This window comes from Gobius niger, assembly GCF_951799975.1.
Source record: "Gobius niger genome assembly, chromosome: 17".
NCBI classification, from domain to species: domain Eukaryota; kingdom Metazoa; phylum Chordata; class Actinopteri; order Gobiiformes; family Gobiidae; genus Gobius; species Gobius niger.
In genome coordinates this window covers 14,226,449-14,248,337 of record NC_136868.1, presented here as the reverse complement: position 1 = coordinate 14,248,337, position 21,889 = coordinate 14,226,449, and the positions used below count along the sequence as shown (strand labels likewise).

The 21,889-nt window shown below is 41.8% G+C and overlaps 2 protein-coding genes across 5 annotated transcripts in view; one reads left to right on the top strand and one right to left on the bottom strand.

Moving 5' to 3' along the window:
• The window catches only part of ralgps2 (Ral GEF with PH domain and SH3 binding motif 2), a 92,017-nt gene that overhangs the window by 53,677 nt on the left and 16,451 nt on the right, over positions 1-21,889 (top strand). The gene's annotated exons all lie outside the window — the stretch shown is intronic.
• On the bottom strand, positions 912-21,643 carry angptl1a (angiopoietin-like 1a). The gene is made up of 6 exons (XM_079575304.1): positions 21,422-21,643; positions 6,950-7,189; positions 6,222-6,842; positions 4,038-4,235; positions 2,005-2,271; positions 912-1,933 (listed from the first exon to the last, which is right to left on the bottom strand). The coding sequence occupies exons 2-6, from the start codon at positions 7,137-7,139 to the stop codon at positions 1,746-1,748; spliced, it is 1,464 nt and encodes a 487-aa protein (XP_079431430.1). The 5' UTR covers positions 7,140-7,189; positions 21,422-21,643; the 3' UTR covers positions 912-1,745.

The window sequence follows — 21,889 nt, the reverse complement described above, 5'->3', positions numbered from 1 at the left end:
GTTTGTTTCAGACCAAAGCATTTGTCAGTAGCAGGTGAAATGCGAAGGGGGAAAAAAAAAAAAAATCATCCCAATGGCATGAAATAATCCGAGTTTGCTTTGAGCTGCGTTTGTGAGATCTGCTCCTGTCGAAGAGTTTGGCTTTTCTGCAACCACCAGCCCTTGGCAAGGGATATAGAGGCTTCTAAACTTTGGTTCTCCTTTCAGCTAAAGGTGAGCATCCATAGCTATGTATAAAAAATATTGTTATTATATTATTATTTCTGCGACAAATACAACAGTTCATGAGCAGCGCCAGTCTTATAAACTAATGAAAACTGTAAGTAAAAAAAAAGCTAACTAAATGCACAAGTACGTCTAAATCTAGTAACCCTTCCTCCGTGTTGCTTTATGTTGCTTATTGGCCCATGTTTCTTCACAAAGGTTCAAAAAGTCACATTTATTTCAGACGATATTGTGTAATGGAAAGCACTGACATTTAGCGTCCCATTAGGCCTGTTTTTGTCATGTTTTATTGTTTATGTATATGAACTGGTTATTCCAGTGTATTGCCATGCAGTGAGTTTTTAAGTTACCGCTGAGAAAGTAAGCCCCAGAAGGTAACCATAAATTTGAATTTGTCATGTTTTCCAGAAATAAAGAAAATAATTTGTGTGCTTGACTTTGCCCTCGTAACTCCTATTTTTATGACCAACATTGTCTTCGTTTTTTGGACTCCTCTGTGATGCCTTTTTGCACATAAATGTCTTTTTGTGAGCTAATTCCTCTGCTACACCTTTCAATTTAACTTTATAGACATGCTTGACAAATTTCATTAAAAGGCTAAAAACACTCATTTTTGCTTGACTGCATAACTCTGCAAAATAAAAAGAAACCCATCAATGTTAAGAAAAGAATTTAATTTGACTTTATCAAAGCTGGTAGTGCGTATCCCATCTTCCTCTGCGTCGGAGTTCTGTTCACATGTTTAATGCGTTAAATTGATTAAAAATGATTAAAATACTACATTACAGAGATGTATATGTAGAAGGCCCAGGACTACAATACCCATAAATACATTGATAAATAACAGAAAAATGGCAGAGCGACGACATATCTGTGAACAGTTGGCCTGAGTAAAATCACACCTCTTAAATTAACTTTGACAAATAGAGCCACATATTTACATACTATAACCAGCTCTGCCTGAAGCTCTTTGGTAACATTCTTTTGCGCAATAACAGTCCACGAGAGAGCATACATCTTTCTATTATCTGGCAACACAACTGTAAAATACAAATGGGGGTTGCTCATTCATACGTAGTCAATGTGGGGGAAGTGTCTTGCCCAAGGACTCATCGGCAGTATGCAAGGGGGAGGATTAATGAAAGTGCCACCCTTTAGCCTAGTGGAAGAACACTTTTACATCCTGAACTATTACCATTATTGCCTTTATGGTGACGATGCCCACAGTCGCTGCTAGCTGCTCAGAAGAATGTCTGTTTTGAAATTGGGTTTCCCTTTTATTGCAAACCTCCTTGTTACGAAGACATAGATCCGTTTCTTGATGACCCAATGCTGCCTTGAGTCTCGGGAAGCGGTTACTTTTGCGTGAGCACGTCCATCGATCTCTGTTTCTGTTGAGAGTCAGCGCTGAAAGCAAGCGTGTAATGGGCTTGCTCCCGTCTCTTACAATCCGTAGTATAATAGCGTTGGCACCGAATAGTTTTCAGGTGATTGTTTGCCAGTCACCGCAGGCCTAGTTTTCAGTCGATTGGTCTTATCATGAGGCGAACGGATTTTAGGGAGTAGTAGCCTCCACCGTAGTCGGCCCAGAAGACCCCGTCCTGGTACTTGCTGCGATAGACCCCTCCGCTGTACCACACCCCGTTCAGATTGGTCTGACCACATGCGTTGTACCACCAGCCGCCCTTATGGAAGTGAGCGCAGTTACCTAGACGAGAGACAGAGAAAATCAACCAGGATATTATGTTGGCTTTCTAACGATTCTACGATCACACTCACCAGTGAATGCGTCCTTGTCCCGGTCCAGCGTGGTGAACTGTTTCCCGTTGTGGCTGCTGAAGGAGTCCCCCGCGTTGCCCTGGTACGTCCCCAGTCTGAGCCGGTAACCCTCGCTCTCTGACTCGAGGCGAAAACTGCTGTACTCCGCGTAAACCTTCTTCCCCGTCCAGTCCTCCAGTTCAATCATAAGCTTGTAGTCGCCCTGTTTGGCCAAGTTGTAGATGTTGTCTAAGCCCAGCCAGTGCTCCCCGTCGATGTTGCCAAAGCCTTTCTGTTGGTGAGACAGACAATGAATTGGACCAGCATAAATAGCATCGCTTTCAGTCAATTGACACTTTGGGGTTTAGCACTTTGGGGTTTAGCACTTTGTACTGCGGTTAGCTAAATATGACGTTAGCCAAGAGAAACAAGCTGGAAGACAGATGGAAGTTAATAAGATTTCACTGTGAAAAATTGACTTGATATGAGGCTTTCCTATTGAAGTTTATATTTAGCCTGTACAGGAATTTACCATTTAAGCATGACAGTTACAGTTTCTAACCTGGGGGCGCCTTGTCTGGTCAAAGGTCAGGTCATAAGAGATCACATTTGAGCAAATGAAATGGAAAAAATCATTACATATGGCTACAGGGGCAGACAATGCTCCAATTTCTGTTTTTGATGCATTTGTGGGAGCTGCGTTTTTGGACATGTGGGGGCTCGGCTTGATTCCAACATGCACAAGGGGGGCTTCAAGGAAAAAAGGTTGGGAACCACTGCCCTATAGACGATTCACACGATTTACCTCTTTGTGTCATTTGTGGCTGAGAGTCATGGGCAGCAAGGGAACACTGTGTCTTCAATGTTGATGTTAAAACCTGAGGTTTCACAAAAACTCAAGCTTGTCATGATGGATACAGCAACTCCATTTTTAATGTTATCTGTGTAAAACGGTGATGAACATGCATCATAATTAGGTGACCATAATAGTGTCCCGCAGTAAATTTGCAATGTTGTATATTGACAGAGATTTCTTGATGTTTTCAACCAGGGCAAAACAGCAGCTACATGATGATATCTTTCGGTCACTTTAGCCTTGATAACGACTGAGAAACGTCATGGATTATTCCGTGTGATTTACTGTATTATTGAGTGTGGGCTGGCGTGAAGTGACTGCAGAAGAGGGAGACAAACTAATTACTGCAATTACTGAAGCTCAAATGAAGCAAAATACTACTCGGGTTGTGTTTTTGATGAGGATCCAATATGCTCAAACAAGTCTATTTTGCATGTTATTGGAGGACTGACATAGACTTTTGGCTGTGATCAATAATCTCACAGCTAGTGAGATTCAAACCGCACTCGCACTAATATTAGTGTTAGCCTGTTTTGTTTTTCCGCCTATTGGGTCGCCATGTCAGCTTTATTACTTCATGTCTAACCAGAGACCGGGGGCAAATGGAGTATGATTTCCTCTTTGGGTGGAAAGAAATACCACTAAAGACTTTGCATGTATTTAATGTGTAGATCCTTGGCTGAAGTCGCTGGCTTCAAATTGAGTGTGAGGAAATGTGCAATCCCAGGCTGTTTACATTGGCGCTCCGAGGACCCAAATGAACTGCAAAGATGTGATACCAAAAGCTGTGATTATGTCTCACCAGTGTTTAAATCCAACATCTGATATTTCTTTTGGTTTGTTAGTCTTTCTAAATCCCACAATTCCCATACAAATCTGGGTTTTGTTAGACTGCGGTGGGGGCATCACTGTTTGCACATGGCACAGGTTTTCAGTGGTAATTTAAGTATTTATGTACTTTAGAGATAGTTTTCTTGTTGGCTTTACATTTTATTCAGGGGTTAATATGCATTTAAGCCTTGTTTAGTCCAGCTTGAACTTTGTCTAAGTTTCATCTTTATCTTGGGTCTTAACCAACCGCATGACCTAAGCCTGGTTTTAACCCGGTCAGTTTTGAACCGGGTTTAGTCTGAGGTTAGGTTGTCTAGTCCTTGGCATTAAAATAATCATTGTTTTGACAACCGCTAACAATGTCAACTTGCCCTGTAATTATCCCAGTTTCTGAAGAAGTTGACCGAGCCGTCTCTCCTGCGCTGTAGCACGGTCCAGCCTCCATTGTCCAGTCCGTGTTCACACCAGGCCTGAATGAGCCGCTCGCTGCCCTCCGTCTTCAGGAGGTACATCCCACTGGTGCTGTATCCCGCCTGACGCACCTGGTAGCAGTCTTTGAAGGGACCTGAGAGGGTGGAAGGCAGGATTAAAAAGTCATGGTTAAGGTGCTTTGTTTGTCACTATACAACAAATGTACAATGAAATTTATCCTCTGCATTTGACCCATCCCTCGATGCCACTGGGACGTAAGGAGCGCTGCCCATAAAGTTTGAAGTTTCATAAGTGAAAGTTTTACAATAATAATATATCATAGTATTGTTATCATAGTCTGGGATCCACTGTGTCTTCTTTGAGTTTAAAATTTGTTATGTGGCTGCCTAATATTAAAATAGTTTGAATAGATTTTTAATGGTCAGACCCTTTTTACCTTTCAATAAGAAATTAATCTACAATATATAAAGTTTTGTCCAAAAATGAACAACTACAACTTGACATAAACTCTCTGAGATGAATAGGTTTTGTTGTTAATATCTCAGCATCTTTTCTCAAAGCAGCTAAAGCTATAAACGCTTTGAATTTTGTTAACGTTGCATTCTGTTCCTTCGTTTCAAGATGTTTTTCACGGAGTATGTTGAAGTCATTATCATTTTACTTGAAGCTGCAGACAGCAAAAGCGAAGACAGATTATTTGTCTGGACTCATAATTTGAGTGCATGTGTCACTGCGGTTACATTCCTCTGAAAAGGTTTCCTTTTCATTGCATTGTCCAAATAAAAAAAAAAAGAAACCTGTTACTCTTCTTTTTGATGAAGGTATAATGTATTTAGAAAGTCTAAGCAGTATCTCACATAATGGTTCACCTACTGAGACGGTGGCGTTTAAAAAAAAAATTGTCCAATGAAGACTGAACTTATGCCCTGCAGTGTTTTTAGTTTGTCAACAGCCTTGTCCACCTTACTGATTCTATAATATATTTGTATATTGTTACACCCGCTCTTATTAAACTCAATAAAGTTAACCCATTAAATTCCCTGTGTTTTCCTTGTGGGACCTTTAGTTAAAGTGGTGTGAAGACTGACTTTGTGTATAGGGGACAGAGCGTGTTACAGAAGATGACTTTCTCAGCTGTGTCAAGAAGCACATAGGGACGTTATGCATTGCCCCAAAGCAGACGTCAAAAACAGCTCGTATTTCGTGAGTATTCCCTCGCTGCTGTGAACTGATGGGGTCCTGAGGTCAGTTTGTCTCTACCCTGTCCCATTCATGTCACATATGCAAGAAGACATGATGTAAAAGTTCAACCCTTGGAGCAGTAAAGCCTTTAAAAGGGAACTTTATTGAATTTTGTGGTTATAGGAATGTTTATTTATAGTTTGCGAACCTGTGCTGTGTCAAGCTAAAGATCATGGTAAACTTTGAACAATTACTCCATTTGTAACTCTGTTTCAAATAGACAGAGGACATCTGAGTTGAGTTAACAGTCAGGCAGTAATATAGTAGTAATATGTTTCTTAACAGCAATATTTTTGGAAATAGTGAAATGAGAAATGTCAAGTTTGCTCACTATTAAAAACTAAGAAGTCGCTAATTGCAACTTGAAGATATGTGAAGTAAAACTGTATTTTCTTTTGTACGCCCAAGGGTTATTGGACATTTTAACCAAACCAAATGCTTTCATTTCATGCCTAGACCCTTTCCATGAAAGCATTTTAAAGCTGTCATTTTGTGAACAATTTGCACATCTACTGTCAGCATATCCTTCCATAGTGCAACCGCCAGTCTAAATAGAGCTCCACTGAATACAGGAGCCAGCCGCTGCACTGTTTTTACCTTGAAAATGTGTTTTATATCGAGCATGATGTACCTCAGATGTGAACGTTTTTCAATACTTGGATATCATAGTATTGTTATCATAGTCTGGGATCCACTGTGTCTGCCTCTTTTATACATCACACTTGGACCACACTTGAATCACTCCTTTTTTCAATGTTGTTCAATGACTTTTTCCTTCATTTTTATTTAATTTGGTCTGCGTGTTTTAGTCAGGCGCCTGAGTTTTAAAGAAATGCATGCTTTCAAACTTCAAAGTGTGTGAGTAATTGGGTCGTACCGTCAGAGGTGTCTGTTCCCTCCGGAGGGGGTTTGTCTCCTAAAGGACTTGCCGTGGGAGAGTTCATTCGAGACCCTCGGGGGAAAGCCCTGTTGTTGCTGTTGACCCTCTGTATCTCGTTGTTGAGGCGATGATTGACAGGGATGTTCTGAGGCACCACTTGAACCAGCGGTGGAACCACAGGTAGCTCACTGCGCCCGATGGTCCTCATGCACTGCTCCTCCAGCGCAGTGATGAGCACAGACTGGTTGTTGACCACAGCAGCCATGTTAGCGTAGCGAGCCTCGAGCTCCTTGTAGCGGGAGGCGAGACGCATCATCTCTGAGGTCACGTTCAGGACGCGGTTCTCCAGCTGGGCTAGCTCCAGGGAGTTGTCCCGTTTGCGGATGATCTCATGCAGCAGCTGCATGTAGAGCTGGGTCACTCTTGAGTTCATGTTCCTGCTCTCCTTCCTGAGCAGCTTCATCTCATTCACCAAGTTCCCATCCACATCCACCACCAGCTGCAGCGTCTCGATCTCACGCCGCTGTTTGCTGAGCACTTCCCGCACATCTGCAATGTCCATACGGGTCACTCGGTCCTTGTCTGGCTCTGGGCCGGTGGTGCTGGCACAGATTGGGCCTGTTGACAGACATGAATTATTAGGGGGGTGAACAGGGAAATGAGGGAGAAGTCAAACACAGGCAGATATATGGCTCAAGCCAGAGCCGAAAAATAACGTTGTAAACCTGTGATCCTCTGCTCAGGCACCAGAAACGTATAGGAGCATTTTTTAGCATCCGGATCAGCGGGCGCTCGTTTCCTCCGCTGCAGAGACGGCTCCCTGCTCCTGTGGGCTTCCCTGGAGGTCCGGCCGTAACTTTGGTCCCAGATGGAGAGGTAGAGTAGGGAGCACAGAGCCCACATCAGCCCCTGCATCTCTGCTGCTCAGGACGGACCGCAATGGGCTACTCCAGGACCAGACCTCACTGCAAACACACAGAAACAACTGCTGTCAGCAACATTAATGTAAACACGCTCACTGTTTATTAGGCTCGCCTGAGTACATGCAATTAGTGCCACATGACTAAATTAGACTGTGTTTGACATTTCAAATTACAAATAAACAGACAATCAGCAACTGTTTAGGAAATGGTTCTCCGTGACTTCAATAGCACATTAGTCAGCTTACTGTTTCACATGGAGTTGTTTATGAACCGAAAGAGGTCTTTTTTTAATCCAGCCTGGAGCATGAGGTCTGCTTTGCTTCTGAGTGACATGCCAAAATGTTCTGTTGAATATCCTTGTTTAGTCAGCAGCATGTGATGACTTCTTGTTCAAAACTCATTTATGTCTTACTTTCTCTATCTGATTCATTTTTCTTTATTAGTTTTCACTTAAACTGTGTATCCGTAAACCAGGCAGTGATGAACGATCACGTTACAATACTCAAACAACAGCACTCCTCTTGACAGCTCTAAAACAAACTGTAAAATTCCTAATGATTTACATGTTGAGTCTCTGGACACGTAGCACTCGGGCTGCTTCGGTGTAAACCATAACCAGTGTGTTGATAGCCTCCCTTGAAACGGCGTTGTCTGTTTGTAGCTCGCGGCTCAGGACAGATTGACCTCATACTCCGCATGACTCCTCCGAGACAGCACAAATGAGCTCCCCCTGTGAATCCCGCCGCTCCACTCATCCAACTGGAATTTACACACAAGTCCACCAGTCCCAGTCTGTGTTTCATTTCAGGCTTATTTTGAAACACGCAACATCGCCACTGCTCTGAACAGGGGACACTCTGCTTTAAATTAGTGTTTCATCTTTCCACTGATACGAATCATAATTATGCATTCAGGCTTGGATGTGAAGATTTAGTGATTCATAATTAGGAGTATTGGAGAAAATACACGGCCATGCTGTTTTGTCGACCTGCAACGTCCCTACATGTGTCAAATGAGGCCATATCATTTATGCATTCTGCTAGCTTTATCCATATCTCTCACTACTGCTGCTGTTTCTCATCAGACTCCGAACGAGAATTACTGTACGGGACTCCACACACAGACTGCTCTAGTTAACGTTGCGACTTTAGGGAGAGTCGTCTGGCTGCTCTGATCTACTTCTCTCCTCGTCTATTCTATTTCATATTAAACCACCACAGCGCTTCTTCCATAAGACGTCACTGTGGTTCATGAGGAATGCTGGCTCCAAGTTACCAGGAACAACACGGCGAATAGGCACAGATTGGTTCTGTTGCATAATTTGACAATCGTGTGCAGTTGTGGCAGTAGCGTAATCCCAGTCGAAAAGTCAGTCAAATTGGAAATCAGTGGCTTTTTACAACCACAGATGCCCAGAATTAGTGCTACGGTTTATCAACATCGCAAGTTTTGTATGCTGCTTTGCGCACCCAAAAAAATGGTGACTCGTATTTTATGTTTATTATGGTTACTTCTGCCAGTGGAGGGCACTTAAAGGAGCAGGCCACCGTTTTTATATACAGAGATATGTTCTTATCTGAGCTTAGACTAGTTGATGTGTACCTGTCTGGTCTTTTGTTCTTGTGCTCAGTCACGCAAAAAGACCCACGCGTTGTTAGCATTTAGCCAGGCATAATAATACCTTTGCACTTTGACGTCCACGCAGTAAGTGCTCCTAAGGTGTTATGACGCATTACAGTATAGTACCCCTTTTCTCACGTAACTGTATTTAAATAGGGAAAATGTGGAAGAGCTTGGTCACTTCTAACTTCACCCCATTTGGCTCCATAGAGGAGAGGAGGAGAAGCTAAATGCTAACGACATCTTTGATCTTTTTGCACGACTGAGCGCACACACAAAGACCAGACGGGTACGCATCAACTCGTCTAAGCTCAGGTAAGAACATATCTCAGTGTGGAAAAACGGTGGCCTGTTCCTTTAAAGCAACCCACAAGATGCTCAAAAGAACAGTCCAATACTCATCAAGTGTCATTTCCATTCACAGTTAAAATGATGACGGGAAGTATCATAGTTTAGGTTTGCAGGACACAATTATGCACTATAATACCAAGATGAAATCGCTTCTACCTGCTTGACTTTTTATCAAAAAATAACTGCTCTTAGCCTTGGTGCCGGTGTGTCCATCTGTCGGAGCGAAAGCCTGTCCAGAGGCATAATTCATTTTTATGGCTATGGGGTTTTCCAGGCCGTGTAGCCAGGTACTGCATCCCTGTTGAACTCATGTCTTTAATGATTTTTGCAGTGATGTCAATGTGTCTTTACTTCCAAATGGCTCACTCCCTTTTTTCCTTGAAATCGAAGGACTTATTCAGCATTATTGTGCTGATCTACAAACCACGAGTGTCTCTTTAGGGGGTTGGGGATATCGAGACTGACTTTACAGTTTATCCATCAAGCATCACCTCATTTATTTTACAATGTCTAGTCGTCATCTTGTTCCCTGGCTCAATCTCAGTCGTTCCAACTGAGCCTCGCTTCCTTTAGGGTCGTGCTATGGGACTTGGGTAGTGCTGCTAGACTTAGACTTCCATGGGACGTTCAGCGAATCAAAGGCATTCCTCTGAACACCAAAAGGTCACCCGTGTGTTGTCAAGGTTTACAGAGGTTTCCTTAGAACAAGAAACGGCACACCACTGCAGAGCTTTGGGAATAGAGGGAGATACTGAGCGAAAAACAAGCCGCCACTTTTGGGGGAACAACTTTATGGTCGTGCATTTGAAATGACACAAGCTTATATATGCGTGTCTGTGAAAGATATATTTGTAAGAGGACATTACTTTGTATCAACAAACTTGGAAACCATAAAACTTTTATGTAGCATTTGATTATTACATTAAAATGTGTGGTATTTCAAGATGCTTTCACTTTTTTCCAAATGTACGTTTTGCCTCGGTCCACCTACATGTTGGTGCGCAAGTAAATAGGCCTTTAACCTCTTAACCCCCACCTGAACCAAGCACGTTTTCTCCAGTTTGGCTTTACCCAAATCTAAAAGCTTCAAATCAAAATGGTGACAAAAATGAGGATGAAAATGCAACAAAATAAGTGCCAGAAAGCGATAAAAAAGTGGAGAAAAAAAAACATAGCAATGAAGTAGCAAAAATGTGACTAAAACGCAATAAAAAAGCCACAAAGGAGCAGCAAAAAAGTGACAAAAACAACAAAGAAATGGCAAAAATGAGATGGAAAAAGGACGTGAAAAAAGTAATGCAAGAATGCAAGGAAAAAGATCAATTTTTGTGGGTGTATGCTTTGAAATGAGGCGTTACCCTGGCCTATAGTCTGTAAACACCAGTCAACAAGCTTTTATATTTGGGAAATGCCCAACTGGAGAGAATGCGCTCGATTAAAGTGGGTGGTAAGTGTACTGTAGAGGCATGCCACATTAGAAATGCATCAAAACATCTTAAAAACAGGATTCAGTGGTCACATTTTTAAAGTGCCCCGCTCATTTATTCCTCCATTCTAACACTGTAGTGCTTGCAATCTACAAACTGTCTTGTCACTTCATACCCTCTCTTAATCAGCCATTACTTTATATAAAATATCTTTCCCCCAAACTATTCGTAGGCATGTACAAAATCTATACTAGTCTGACAGGCTAACAAAGCGCAGAGATCTTTGGGTAAACCGCGGGGAATTTCAGATCGAATCTGGGTCACCTTCCTGTCTCTGCATCTTGAACATATCTTTCGGCTTATCCACTTTATTGAATGCATTCTCCTACATATGGAAGCTCTCCCTCTACATTTAATAAGTCTGTCTACACACCACTCATCGCCTCCCATTCGGGTTGCTTCCCCATACTATAAATCACTCGAAAGCTCATAAGTACAGCTAATGTGACAAATTAAAGATATAATTTTTCCACTTCATAATAAGGCTCGCTGTTTGAACTGGCGCTGTGCTGCTGTTAACCTGCAGTGAGTTTATTTTGAACTTAAGGCCTCCCGTCTGCGCCGTGTTTTGGCAATAGATTTAACTCAATTCGTCTTCTAAGTGCACTGCAGGGCCCCCGCTAGAGTAATTCTGATAAATGGCCTGGAGACATGTGCGAGTGGCCTTTTAATTGCCCTCCCCTCCACTGTCTGTATGTCTTTTTAACGCACTTTCCAAGATAAATACGCAGCATGTATGTCCGTTACTTACTGAACGATATCTTTTAAAAGTGTGAACCTAGAAACACTTCACCATGAGACTGAGCTCTGAAGAACACCAGAGGCAGCTCATTTCGATTTAACGGTATTAATATTAATAAGCCTTAATGATCAAATATGCCAACCACTGCGCTAGCCCAACTTTCTCTCCCTTTACTGTGATGGAGGACGGCAAGGATTGCTACAACCACAGGGTTAACAGCAACATGTTAAAGCATATACATTTAATATATAAATAAAATTCCAACAAACGACTAGCAACTGTGATTAGCTTGCAAGTCTAAAATATACAATAATCATAAGAATCTTCTAGCGGCTGACAAATGGCGTGTAACTATGATTTTGAACTTCTAGAGCCAGGTATTTACCAACATCTGCCCAATATAAACCATGAAAAGATGGAGTTTGCGCTGATTGCCCTGCTTAGGTAGCATCAAAGTTACAATCCCTCCTTTAGATTAGCTTAGTTTAGTTTATTTGTCACACACACACATATACATACAATATAACATGCAGTGAACTTTTCTTTTTTATCGTCCAGCTGCCACAACAACAGACCGGACACAATACTGCTACGGGAGGAGGTGCTAGGAGTCAGATTCATTCAGCAGTTTCTAATACTGTACTCCCACAAAGGAGTGGGCAACATGACAAAAACTGACATCACAATTTCCTGGGAGCCCAGATCAAGATTTAGATTTTATCACGATTCATGTGAACCTTTTTTTTTATTGCTTTAAAAGGAAGCTAAAGCCTTCTGCTACTTTGGAAAGGTCACATATCTGTAACGTTAATTAAAATTTGCCTGTCACTTGTTCAGAGCCTGATGGAGATAAGTGAGTTGAATAAGTGAATGGGGAAACCGTGTTGTATTTGAGCATAGAGCTGCATTAAACAGAGAAGCACTGAATCATGATCTCTCCAAATTTGCTAGATCATTAGGTCACCCAGTATCACTTCTATTGATCATCCTTCACATGTGCCAAACGTAGTAATAAAGTAGTAGTAAATAGGCCCGTCATAATAACAAAATTTGAAGTTCGATATATATTGTGGCTGGAAGTATCTCCATTTTTCTGTAACTCTAAAGATTAACAATGACAATAAATGTTATGGTGCGTTCCAGGCAACTGGTAACTGGCAAATTTCCCACTTGGAAAAATGCCTCGGCACGAAGCTCGAACTGGTAATTATTACTTATAAACTCGGAAACCTCAAGACTGCTACGAGTTAGAATACAAGATGAAGACAGTAATGGCGCCCCCAGTGGAGGAACAGCTAAACTCTTCCCAGTTTGGAAGAGTGGGTGGTTGGGTGGGCGGGAACTGCTTTTAATCTGTAAAGCACTTTGTGTTACAACCTTGTATGAAAAGAGCTTTATAAATAAAGTTTTGGTTGGTTGGTTGGTTGGTTGGTTGGTTGAATGATAAAACTGTCACAAAACCACTGCATCCGTTTCGTGACCGGTACTTTTGGTCACAGCATTCAACATAACGTTAAGTCGCATGTTTTTAATTACATCTGGTTTGAAGAAACTTTTATATATTGTTAGCATAAGCTAGCTGTTGTAGCATTGGCCGTTTTGTTTACATATAAGTTTAATCAACTGGGACGCTCTGAGGTCATAAGTCGTAATTTTCAAGTGGGAAGGATCCTAGTTACCAGTTGCCTGAAATACACCATTGGTTCTAAAACGGTTCTAATTTTCTCAATTTACTACTGTGAAAATTAAGTATTACCTATAAAAGCTTTGAATAAAGGTACAGACAATAAAAAATAAGCCCAAAACATATTTATCATTTAACAACCGATAAATCGATAAAGTAGTTATCGTGAAAGGCATAAGTACAAATTATCACGACAAATTAAGATCCACGTTTCTAATAAAAGGTCTTTCTACTGCTTAGACCAGACACACATCTTTCACTGTTTAAACTATTAAACTAACTTTACAACAGCCCCTTCCCTCTTCAGGCTTGTTCTCCTTTATTTATATAAAGTCTTATCTTATATCATTACACTGATATGTTTATACTGTAGACAGCTGGTAGCCCGCTCTAAAAGACCTTATTATCTGCAAGTTTTTTTATGTTTTGTCTAGTCTTTTTCACCACAGATCCAGCCACGTGTGTTCAGTTTGCGTTGCTAACCAGCTCCAGAAAATGTCTACAGTTCAATGTTTGGCTTGCACTAATTCAGTTTCTCAGTCAGTTTCTCGTTACGTTCTCTGGATGAGAAAGCCCAGGTTCTTCCTCTTGAGACTAATGCTATGTGTACTATAATTGTGTTCTGCTTTGTTTTGAGGAAATGACAACTAATTTTGCTAACCAAGCTAATGCTAAAGCTAGCCAGGAAATTGGTCGTTTTCCCTCATTAGTTTGGCGCAACATAGGAAATCCAGAGGTAGAGTTTGGCATCGGGTTACATGCTAAAGATAGTCAGAAACGGCGGCTTTGATTTTGTCTAGGGCGCCATTGTAAATCTCTGTTGAGCTTTGAAAAATCTGTCAAAACTCGTGCCAAAAGTTACATAAAGTAATTCATGTTGTTGTCATTACATATATCACTGCTCTGCGATTTGAATTTATGCTAATGCGAGGTTCCAAACGCCGGCTATAAATACTTGGTGAAAGAACAGCAGCACACGGCGTCTTTTGGCCAGTGCTTTTCAAAATTAAGTGCAGGGCCTTGATGTTGTCCCTTCCTCAGACGTCGTGTTATCCAAGTTCGCCATTCATCGAGTTCTTTTGCGTTTCTGACCTGGTGTGCCCTTATTTAGTTAAGGATGCACAAAATACCGCCATGTTACCGTTATTATAATAGCCATATTGCACAATCCCAGAGGTTATGCTTCTGACACATTTTTTTTGCCAACCCTGCCGAAAAACAAAAACGTCAAGTAACAAAAGTTCAGTTAGTCATGCTTCAAATCAATCAAATCAAATGTGTAATGTATAGCACGTTTAAAAACATCTCTTGTTGACCAAAGTCCCTCACAAAAGGTCTACACAAACGTACACAAACGTAAGACAATATACAAGCAGCAAAGCACTATTTTGGCCATGAAATGTTAAAAGCTTTTCGTAGAAATCATGGTTTTAAATTGGCAGCTCGTATGTGGAGAGACAGTTCATTCCACATTTTGGGAACTTCAACAGAGAAAGCCCCGTCACCTTTGGTCACATGCCTGGAGCGAGGAACCTCGAGCAGCAGCTGATCAGAAGATCAGAAGGAGCACAAGAAGCTCCAACAAATAACCATGGAGACATTTAAAAACGATAAGTAAAAGCTTAATTTCTCTATTGTGAGATCAATAAAGGCGCATCTGATCTCATCCCTTATCTTAGTTTTATTTTGTTTTGTTTAGGTTTAGTTTGTTTTCCACAATTTCACACATTGTATTTACATCAGAATCTTACAATGTACAGGAAGCCGATGTGGAGCAGCCAACACAGGGCTGATAGGCTGTCGCTTTTTGTTCCCTGTAAGGAGACCTGCAGCTGTGTTTTGTGCCGCCTGGAGGCGACCAAATGAGCTCTGATCAAGACCAATGTACACAGAATTACAGTAATTCTCGAAGTCGCGGACAAGTAGATAACTTTTTTACCGTAGAGTTTTAGGCCAATGACGCCTTGCTCTGCCGGATCCCGTCAGACCCATAGACTTCCTATTTGGATTTCTGCCAAGTACGTTTTTTCCCCACTGTATATGTTTGTCAAATTTAAATCCATCGTCTACAAACACACAGACATGTCCTTGCAAAAGAATGACAGAAGGCGGTCAGAGAGCCAATGGCACTGTCCCAATCATCGAGAACATTTGAATTTTGTTCCATTTAGCCTTGTTTTAGATTTAATTTTGATTTTATAAGATGTACTGTGTTAAATTGGTTTGTAAAATATTGTTATTGGACTTTTTTTTTTCTCTCTCATTGTGCAGCCCTAGTTGGTCTTTGCATTTGTTTTACAGTAGTTGGTACTTTGGTCGGGTTAGTTCTGCCATAGGAGGAATGCACCAATCAGGCTTTAAGCGCCGTTTATAGTTCAGTAAAACCTGGTTTAAAATACCCCTCACCTGTTTTGAAGCTGAAACTGAAGATGCTGTTGTTGCTGCATAATTGCTTTAAATGCTTTGAAACCCAAATCATTTCAGAGGTGCATTTGTTGTGAAATGATAGAAAGACTTTGGGCAGCAGGGACTAACTACAGCCAGGCCCAGGATGGAGTCAGTTGATGGTAGGTGCCAGAGTGTCGGTGTGGTTTTTTGAAGATCTTTGGTCATGGCTCGTCTCTTTCTGTGATTTACCAATTCTGATGTCAGTCTGGAGTCTGATTGATTACACCTCAATAAGCAGGGGAGAAATACCTTAACCAAAAAGAGTGTATTCATGGTTTTTTTTCTAAGCCAATGTTTTTTCCCAGTCTCCAAAGCCCTCACTTCCACTCTGCTGCGTTCGCTCTCCCATCTGGCTCCTCAGACTTTCCCATCACAAGTCCAATATGTCCAAAAACGCACATCGCATCCATCACTGTTCAACGCGAAACTAGTGGAAACAAACAGAGATGAGTTTTGTTGCGCCGCAAAACAAAGAATCAACAAACATTGGCTTTGTGTTACATGACAACAACGTTCAGGTCTTATGTCTCGAGATGGTCCAATGTTTCTGTTTTCAGCCCGACAGATTTCAGCTTTGTTTACTGACAGAGAATAAGGGAATTTGAGAAAACTGAGCAACTGTAAGGTTATTTTTGACCTTGCTCATAAACAATACAAAAATATAAAAGTTTTTTTAAAAGAACAGGCCACAGTTTTTCCATACTGAAATATGTTCTTGCCTGAGCTTAGACGAGTTGATGCGTACCCGTCTGGTCTTTGTGCGTGCCCTCAGTCACGCAAAACGACCAAAGATGTTGTTAGCTTTCGGGCTCTTCCAACGTATTCCTATAGGGGGGGTGAAGTTGGAAGCTACAACACTCTTCCACGGGCAAACACAAAGACCCAGACAGTTACGTATCAACTCGTCTAAGCTCAGGTAAGAACATATCTCAGTTTGGAAAAACGGTGGCCTGTTCCTAAAGTTACAACTATGAACAATATAGATTTAGAAATTATTGTTTGAGAATTGTTTTTTTTTCCAGAGTGATGATGAAAAAAATTAAGCTTGCTGATTTTTAGCGATAATTGTTAAAATCTTAAGAACTATCATATTCAACCTCTTTAACCGAGTATAATTTCTCCTGTTCAGCTTTACCCATAACTAAAAGCTTCTCGACTTGAGTTTACAGCCTATAGGCCTGTGTAATTTGAAAGCTACAGAACTGATGTCACTGCATTTTTGTCACATTTTTGTTGTATTTTCGTCTCTTTGGTTTTCGTAATTTCTTTTTGTATTTGTTTGTAGTTTTTTTTGGTCTTTTTTTTTGTTGCTTTCGTCGCCATTTTTCATAGCTTCTTGACGCTTTTTAGTCGTGCTTTTGTTGCTTTTTTAAAATTGTGTTATTGTTGCTTTTCCGGTACCATTTTTGTCATTCTTTGTCGTATTCTCGTTGGTCTTTGTCGTATTCTCGTTGTTCTTTTTTCGTATTCTCGTTGTTCTTTGTCGTATTCTCGTTGTTCTTTGTCGTATTCTCGTTGTTCTTTGTCGTATTCTCGTTGTTCTTTGTCGTATTCTCGTTGTTCTTTGTCGTATTCTCGTTGTTTTTTGTCGTATTCTCATCGTTCTTTGTTGTATTCTCATTGTTCTTTGTCGTATTCTCATCGTTCTTTGTTGTATTCTCATCGTTCTTTGTTGTATTCTCATCCTTGTTTTTGTCGCTGTTTTGGTGCTTTTTTTTTCCAAGAAGCATTTAGATTTGGGTAAAGCCAAAGTGCTCGGTTCAGGTTGGGGGTTAAAAACCATGATAATGAGTAGTTGTGAAGTAAATGCAAATCACAAAAAGTCTCAATAAAGAGGCTGAAAGCTAGAAAATGTTGTTTTATTCTACTTTTATTTAACCAGGGAAGTCCAAAATTCATCATCTCTTTTTCCATTGAGCCCAGGCACCCCTATTGTACATGTTTCATGTGCTAGACGCAGAGGTTAATTGATTCTAGAGTCTGTACTCCATAACATCACTAAAACTGCTGTTGTTACTTCAATTCTGGAACCTGAAGCAAAAGAGTACCACACTATTGCTATATTTATCTCCATAAATGTCAAAGGGAAAGTCGAGTAAGATCCCCAGCCGTGATGAGGTACTGTACGTCAGAGCACGTTTAGAAACAGTCCGTCAGTGCTGGACACTTCTGCTTTTCCGTCCACTGGTGCATATTATTCGGCTGGGAGCCCCGAAAAGCCCTGAAGCACTGCGCCCCCATCTGTTTCCCCTCTGCTGTAGTGAAACTCTAAACATGTGGCCTGATGTTGGGGGTCAGAGTTCAACATATGAGGTCCGCTGTGAGTGTGCGGGATTAGGGAGCAGCCCCTGCCCCACCCTTCCTGTGTGTGTCCCCCCCCCTCATCCTTGCAATCAATCGGGCTTTGTAGAGAAGGAGGGGGCTTGCCAACGCACACAAACAGCAATGCGCAAACAGTGGGGTCCTGTGCTCCCAGAATCCACCGGGACGGGATTGGAAAAACTCAACAATTTGTGATGATACAGTCAACTTCACAACACCCTCGGTCACTGCGGGACGTCTTTGTTCCTTCCCCCAATACTAGTCCTTTTTTGATCTCATTCTGCAAAATTAAATGAAAAGGTTAATGGATTGAGATGGGCCGACTACACCAACAGACGAATTGCTACTATTGCAAAAACTCTGATATACAGTTACCAGCATTGCAGCAAACTTCAAACTATAGGTGCTCTATATTTGTCCGTGTATCTGAGTTTTCCCAGATCAATTTAGCTTGTAACTCGACACTTTAACTCACACGTGCTGCTGCTGCTTTGAAGGAGTGTCGGGGCAGTGTGGAGAACCAGGCTGTGCAGAAATTGTAGAATGATTTGCACATGTGTTTTGCGACATCATCCACTCATCTAATCGACTTACTTTTTAAATGCTATCTTCAGACTTGGTCACACCTCATAAAGCCATACATCTCCCCTGCACATGTGCTTTATGAGCAACATGAACATGGAAAAAGTCTGCTGTCCAAACCCGCGGGCTTTGACCCACTTATGTGCGCCTCTCCTGACCTTTTCGATGACCCAATTTGACCCGATCGCTCAACTGTGTCCAAGCTCTCATTAGGGGGATTCTCCACTGACGTCACCTGTAGCTACCAACAAACGCTCCCTTTGAGTTTGGACTTTTCTTTTTTTACATAATAATCCATTTGAGTCCGTGTATTTCAAGAATGCGGCCGGAGAGATGTTTTTGTGGTTCTGTGTTACCACATGTGGTCAGCCCTGCTCCAGTGGACAACCTCAGGGTCACTCTCTCTACTGTGTAACAACTAGAGGTGGTAATTCATATGAGGCATTTTGAAGGAGTACTCTTCTTTGAGTGTAACTTTGGTAAGATGTGGTCTAGTACGCTTTAATTTAGTGCACAGTAATACACGGACCAAGAGAAGGTTTTTGGAACAAAGCTTTGTGCTGGTTTATTGCAACTCTAGCAATAACTATCTGGTTCTAAGGTGATGAAATGAGAACCGTTGCCATAGCAATTGAGATTTCTAAATGTGGGGCTCATTACAGGAAAAGTTACTAAATCAGATCCATTTTCAAAGACTATTTGCTGTCAAATAATGGAAAGTTTTTAGCAGTTGTTTTTGTTTTTCATATAGGTACCAATATTTGCGCAACCTTTCATTGGGTAAGCTCAAATATCCTGCAATTGCAAATCAATACTTTTTCAGTACTTCATACTTTTTCACCTGTAATTGTATTTGTGGTTATAGCATCAATAAATGTCTTCCACTGTAGTCGCGTGCCTTTGAAAGCTTGACATACAGCCGAGGGTTAAAGTATACGATATGATTGGCTGCTTGCCCATTGCCTTAAACCACAGTCGACGGGTGCACGTTTGCATCAATCTCCCTCAGAGTCACGGCACGGGACAGGACGTTGGCGCTAACCGGCCACTTCAGCTCTACCTGATCCCACCTTTTTATAGACTTGTCCCGGCGCTGTTAAAATTTTAAATAGCAAAGGCTTCAAACAAGATTTCTGCTCTGATTTACAGCCCGAGAGGTGAGGGTTAAGCGAGTGCGCATTGGTCCTAACGACCCATAACACGCTTTCATAGTTTCAGGTGAGCAGTAAAAGCTAAGGCTAAGCACACAGTGTCCTGGAGATCTATCAAACAGCTGTGCCTTTATCTTCGTAATAGTCAACTTTTCCTGGATCATGTTGAAGTTATCGAGATTTTGATTTACTGCCTGCAACGGGAACAAGAAAGACGGTGAAATGCGTTTTATGGTTTTGCCAGTACTTGTTTTAGCACAAGGTTTCTGAGGCCCGTGTGTCTAAAGAGGTGGGTACTGCATTGGCTAGTTTGAAAAATCATGTCTCACTGGCTTAGACAACTTGTAGCTTCTGATAAATCCATATCTTATTGAGGCACTTTTGACAATATGTTTCAATGAAAGTACAAAGCAGTTGATTGAGAAAGTTGGCAAGTCCGCACATGTTCAATGCCGCGCTCACCCACCTCAGCGTTGCTGTGTGTGACTTGGCCTCCCTTGTACTGGTGGTTTGCAGTGTTCACAGATGTGGCTTTGTTGGGAGCGGGGTATTTTCCACAGATCCCAGCAGAGGACCGTGACATAAGTGAAAACATTCGGCGATAATGACAGTGGAAGTGATATGAAAGTGCGGCGCGTTGAGTCCCACTGGGGTTCAAAGTGCTGCTCCAATGGGATGTGGTTGAGAGTGGGGTTTTTGTTCATTAAAGTTGAACCTCGCTGAGAACGTACGGCCTTGCTGTAACATTTTATACTCCAAACCACAGCGGGGTGCGATTTGTCAAAAGGTAAAAGCGAGTTTTTGCAGCAGGCGTAGCGCAGCAACAGTGGCAGAAGCAATGAAAGTGAGACTGGTACTTGTGGACTGGACTTGTATTCAATATATGGCCAAAACTGCATGGCAACATACAAAGTGCCTTGTTTTGGTCCTTATTTAGTATGTTCATGTCTTGTTCTGACATCTTAGTTTTTCTTTATTGACCATAACATTATAACAATGGCCGAAATACTCTTTTAAAAGTAATTGCCTATTTAATTTGGCCCATATCTCAAATACTTACTCGGTCCCATTGAAATACACTGCGTCACCTAAAAGCACTGTACCGTTTATCCACGCATGATCTCATCTCTGTACCGGCCGGTGCGGAGAGTGCCATGTCACCACCTCATTACGTCTAATATTATTGACCTAACCCCCGGTCCTGCAGGTTAACTCGCCCCTCATGCCCCCCCCCCCGTCAGACGCTGCTGTATTAGGTAACCCAACGCCAAGACAAATACACAGCTCCACTCGCCTCCTCCACGTCTCGTATCTCCACATCTGATCGGATCGGTCTGCGCCAAGTGTTTTTCATGAAGGTAGCGGTGATGGTTTGTCCTACTTTCCCTCTCCTGTCATTTCTTTTTCCTACCGCTGAAGTTCTCACACACAAGAGACACAAGGCAACACCCAAGTACTTTGTCATTGACTAACTATTGTATGGAGTGAATGGATTGAGACATCACTCATGTTTCATTGCTATAATCAAAGTGTGGTACTGGGCTTATAGAGGGAAAAGGAAAAAATGTTTGTAGAACTGGTTTAGCTCATGCTTATTAGTCAGTTTGTTATAGTAGTCTGTTTAGTTCTTGTTTAGTTTTGGTTGACTACATTTAAACAACATCTGAGTCCAACCTGACACCAAAAATCTTTTTCTATCCTCTTCCATCAGATCCCAGCTTCACCTCATTGAAACAGAGAAGCAAATATTCCTGTGTTGCCAAATCCTGTTGTCACGAAACATCCTGTCCTCTCCAAACCTCTCGGCTGGAGCCCTCACAGCTGTTCACACACACTCCCTCTCGCACTCTCACACACACACATCCACATAGCGCTTCTAATATCTACCTTGTTATCTGCAATGAAACGTCTCTCTCCCCTCGAATGGCGCTTTCACCTCTTCAGTGTCTCCATCGCGGCCCACTTTAGTCCACTCTCCGTCCCACAGAATCAAACTCCTCTCCTCAGCTTCTGTCCTTGGTTTGGAGCATGGTTCAAAAGCCGGGCACTTCCAAACAACACACTGCGTCCGCACAACTGATGGCTTGAGTTTTGCACAAAGGAGGAGGAGGAGGAGAGAGAGAGGAGGGGAAGAGGGTGTGGGATTTTAAGATTGTTAACTTTTTTTTTCTTCTCCTTGAGTGGTCTGGTCCGCCTCTGATGATGTCACTCCCCTGGAAAAAGGCAAGATGTAGAGCAGTGGTCCAAGTGGTTTCCTAACCCCTCAGATACGAAAAGAAGTTTGTTTATTGTTTGAGTTTTATTCCCCCTCATCTTTAATTTCCTTTTCGCCTGTAGCTGCGTTCTGGTCTGATT

What these genes read in the sequence shown, in the direction of transcription:
- angptl1a (XM_079575304.1), bottom strand. Translation starts at nt 7,139, where the DNA reads ATGCAGGGGCTGATGTGGGCTCTGTGCTCCCTACTCTACCTCTCCATC. An exon ending in GCCTGAGCAGAGGATCACAG is followed by an intron (nt 6,843 to 6,949) that starts GTTTACAACGTT and finishes GTCTGTCAACAG; the next exon opens with GCCCAATCTGTGCCAGCACC. An exon ending in CTGGGATAATTACAGGGCAA is followed by an intron (nt 2,272 to 4,037) that starts GTTGACATTGTT and finishes ACCAACAGAAAG; the next exon opens with GCTTTGGCAACATCGACGGG.